The sequence below is a fragment of the Gastrolobium bilobum genome, unplaced genomic scaffold (genome assembly GCF_033153095.1).
Source record: "Gastrolobium bilobum isolate Gb01-03AN ecotype WA unplaced genomic scaffold, APGP_CSIRO_Gbil_v1 utg966, whole genome shotgun sequence".
NCBI lineage: Eukaryota > Viridiplantae > Streptophyta > Magnoliopsida > Fabales > Fabaceae > Gastrolobium > Gastrolobium bilobum.
In genome coordinates, this window is record NW_026899514.1 from 726,626 (window position 1) to 731,100 (window position 4,475).

A 4,475-nucleotide genomic window follows, 5' to 3' on the forward strand; every position below is an offset into this window, starting at 1 on the left:
AAGGTGAAAAAATCTCATTTTTTATTATTGTGACTCTTCCATGTTGTGTCTCAAGAACCTTTTCAATACGGTCTGGGTAGATTCCACCCTTATGTTATGGCTCGTCTCGCGCTTAGTCACTCGCAGGATTCGGATAGGGAAGCCTAATCATCAGATAGGGAAGTCGAGATCCTCTACTTAATTCCCGTAAGAAAAAGAAGACAATTCTCAGCCCGCCTAGAAGCTTCCAGCTTGGCTAAGCAAGGACTCCATCCTAAGTAAAGCAGTTTTAAAGAAAGATATATATATATATATATATAGAAATATTATATTTATAATTTTTTGTTTACAAACTACATTAAGTATGAGCGTTCATATTTCAATCAAGAGTGTATGACCGACCATCCTTAGTGTAATTTGTAGAAAAAGTTTGTAAACGGATCCTTCTCATACATATATATATATATATATATATATATATATATATATATATATATATATATATATATAGGGGCAGGATATTCTTACACTGGTGTAAGAGTTAGAAGTCTTACACTCAATCTTGATCATTGATCCACTTGAATCCAATGGCTCACATTACTAAAAAATTTGAGCCCTTAGATATAAATGAGATCAGTGGACAAGATTAAGAGTGTAACTTACACTGGTGTAAAATGATCCTAACCCATATATATATATATATAATATTTTCTCATGTTGTAGGAGAATTGTTTTTCTACTAGTAATCCTTCAATTTTCGTGCAATATTTTCTTTTGTTTTTTTAATAGATGTGGGCCCAACAAAAAATATATCTATGGCATAAGAAAATTTTCTTCTACTACACGAGAAATTTGAAACTCATATATATATATATATATAGGGGTAAACATTTCTACAGCCACTTTAGATAAGGTTATCTACAACCACCATTTTTAACTATGTTTTCCCGGGAGAACATAGTTATAATATTAAAGTTGCTTTTTTTTTCTCTCTCCTCAGTTACTTTTCAGAACTTGTTTGCTGATGTGGAGAGAGAAAAAAAAGCAACTTTAATATTATAACTATGTTCTCCCGGGAGAACATAGTTAAAATCGATGGCTGTAGATAACCTTATCTAAAGTTGCTGTAGAAATACTTCTCCCATATATATATATATATATAGAGGTAGGATCCTTTGACACCAGTGTCAAATTTGAAATTTGACACCTCATCTAAGAGCCATTAGATCCAAAAAGATCAACGACTCTGATTTGTAAGCATGTGACACCATTAATCTTTTTGAATCTAACGGCTCTCAGATAAGTTGTCAAATTTTAAATTTGACATTGGTGTCAAAGGATCCTACCTCATATATATATATATATATATATATATATATATATATATTAAAAAACACGTTTGTAATACAAAAAATATGTTTCAATGTTTCAAACTAAAAAATGAGTTTTTTTTTTTTATAAATTCACCTTTTGGGACGCTTAATTGTGCAGCTTACGAGGTCCTCATTAGAGGTGACAATGTGGGCAGCCCGCTCATCTCTGTCATCAACCCGCTAAAAAACAACCTAGTCTGCCCCATCCAGCTTTTGAGAGTGGGTTGAAAACCTCAGCCCGTTGGTCCGAACCTGTTTTACACTAAAGATTTGCATTTGTTATTTAACATGACACAACAAATTTTTCTACACACACAGTATTTTGTGGGGCCCACACTTTTTGAAGAAAAAAAAAGAAAAAAATTATGGCATTCTAAACGAATCTCTATAACATTACACAATCACTTTTCCTACACCATACCTCTTATAAAACCCTTTACACTAACTCTCCCTATCGTCAAAAAATGAGTTAACTTGTCCCGTCTCACTTTTGTGAGTGGATTGTAAAACTCATCCATCCTAATTCCCCGTGGCGGAGCCACATGTATGCTAGGTGTGGCCTCGGTCCGGGCTAAATTTTAACAAATTGTATTTATTATATATAATTATATAATTAATTATAATTTGGCCTGGGTTACAATTTGTAATTTGGCCCTATCTAAAACTTAAAATATTTTTGGTGAAAGATTTGAGTAAGTTGTATTAGGTTAAGTGTTCAATTTTCACTTATATATAAAAAATATTTTTAGTAAAATTAAAAATATTTAATAAAATTATAGCTCTTCTTAGTGCTATATGTTCAAGTACTCTGTATTTAATATAATTTAAATATATTATATATGAACCAACTAAAATTAAAAAAAATAAAAACACATAATTTTTTGACCCGGATTCAAATTGAAGCCAGCTCGCCACTGCTGGGTCAAACTTGTTTTGCCGGCCTGAGTCCTCGCCCCATCTATCAAATATCACTTATGTTCATTTGCATTGATTGGATACATTGGCATTGACCACGTTGTGAGTTGTGAGCTACAAGCAGCGAATGGGCTTAGCCGCGAACTGCGAAGGGCAGAAAGGGTTACCGAATATTAGGAAGTCACCGAGGAAAGCAAGAAAATAACGATTAGACTAAGGTGAAAGGTCACCATTTTTCAGTAATTTTGTACAATAAAGTATTTTAAATTTTAATTTCCAGACCATTTTTCAATAATTTTTATGAATTACATGTATTGTAAATACAAAATAATTTAATCTTTTTAAAAAACAAACTTCTAAAAAATAATAGATTCAAAGTTCAATTTTTCAGAAATCCATCAGCCCTCCGACTTAAAATCCACCATCGTTAATAAACATGATCCAAGTTTGTATATTAAACTCATATTATTCTTTTTCATTGCTTATTGTATGCCAAATTGACTCTGTCTTACATAGTATTTGGTTACAAAATAACCTTAGCAATATCCTCTTTTAATTCATTTTATTAACACCCACCCTTACTTGAAGAATTCATGTGGATTTTATTAGAATTTATTTGAAGCGTACGTTGGATTTATAAACCGCAGTTGGTGCGGTTAGATTTATAGTTTTCTCTTCGGCTCTTCCCTCGTACATATCGAGGAACCACTCCACGCTCGCAGTGTTCCTCAAATTTAACGCTTATATATATTGATATTCACACCCTCGCCATCATATTCATACCCTCCCTTACCAAAAATCTGTGCTTATTTTCCACTATAGTTAGTTATGTATCCACCAACCTCCCCTCATGCACAGCCACCTGTCACCGGTTTTCCGGTGACTTACAGCAGCTACAACCCACCGGTTACTCAGCCAGCACCACCTCCGCAACCTAAACTCCAGGTGGATTGGTCCACAGGCCTCTTTGACTGTTTCTCCGACTTCAAAAACTGTAAGCCCCTCATCACACAGCACCCTCTCTTAACTGATATTTATTATGTTATCCAATATTGCTCACAAGAGTCCTTCCCTCTCTATTTTGTTTCAGGTTGCATAACTTGCTGGTGTCCCTGTGTCACCTTTGGCCAAGTTGCAGAGATTGTTGACAAGGGATCAACCTGTAAGAAACTTGAATTAATTAAGTTCAATTGTTATATATACATATGATATGATTTTGGATATGAAAGCCAAATTCACATTAATTAGGGGTTGGTGTATATGATATGATATGATATGATGAATGAGGCTAATTAATTTTTTATTTTATTTTGTGATTTGAAGCATGTGGTGCTAGTGGGGCTCTGTATACGCTGATTTTATTTGTGATTGGTTCTGGTTGCTTATACTCTTGCTTCTACCGCTCCAAGATGAGGCGCCAATACATGTTGAAGGAAAGCCCTTGTGGGGATTGCTTGGTTCATTGTTGCTGCGAGGCCTGTGCCTTGTGTCAAGAATATCGTGAACTTCAAAACCGAGGATTTGACATGGTCATTGGTATGAACCATTTATGAAATGTTATTAGACTCTTATGTGCTGGCCCTTAACCTTTTTTTTTTTTTTTTTTATTTGTCTTACATTAACTTTTTAAAAATTATGTCTTAGTTAGCTGTTATCTGATTTTTTTATTGGGCTTTATTTTTTACTCCTCGCTCTCTAACACAGGTCATACTCAATCGGTTTCAGTTATTTATCTTACAATTATAATACTCAAGTTTATCTTTGAAATTCTCAACGAAACGAGCAATCAAAAGCAATAACGATAAAGTTTAGAAAATAGTTCTTTAAAAAAAATTTATATCTGCCTTGAATATATTTTATTTGAAATTGGTTAGGGTGGCAAGGAAATGTTGAGCAGCGAAACCAAGGAGTAGCCATGGCTCCAACGGCTCCAGCAGTTGAATACATGAACCGTTGAAGTGAGGATCCATACGCGATACGAGTTCACGTGTAGATCACATCGAGATCAATTATGATTGAAGAATGGATTATTACTGACTTGTTGATTTGTAGTTGTTGTAATTAATGTTACAAATTCTTCTATATGTGCGATATTACAATGTATGTAGAATTTCCAAGGCGTATGATGCAAGCGTTACCTTCATTTTGTGTGAAAAATCTCTTATATAAACTGCTAGGTGATCTTTTTCATTATGTATTCATATTAGA

At 33.7% G+C, this 4,475-nt stretch overlaps 1 protein-coding gene across 1 annotated transcript; it reads left to right on the forward strand.

Moving 5' to 3' along the window:
* The first annotated feature begins 3,095 nt into the window (after positions 1-3,095).
* On the forward strand, positions 3,096-4,224 carry LOC133290835 (protein PLANT CADMIUM RESISTANCE 2-like). The gene is made up of 4 exons (XM_061488956.1): positions 3,096-3,261; positions 3,358-3,429; positions 3,591-3,803; positions 4,142-4,224. Exons 1-4 carry the CDS (start codon positions 3,096-3,098, stop codon positions 4,222-4,224), a joined length of 534 nt encoding a protein of 177 aa, XP_061344940.1.
* The last annotated feature ends 251 nt before the right edge of the window (positions 4,225-4,475 follow it).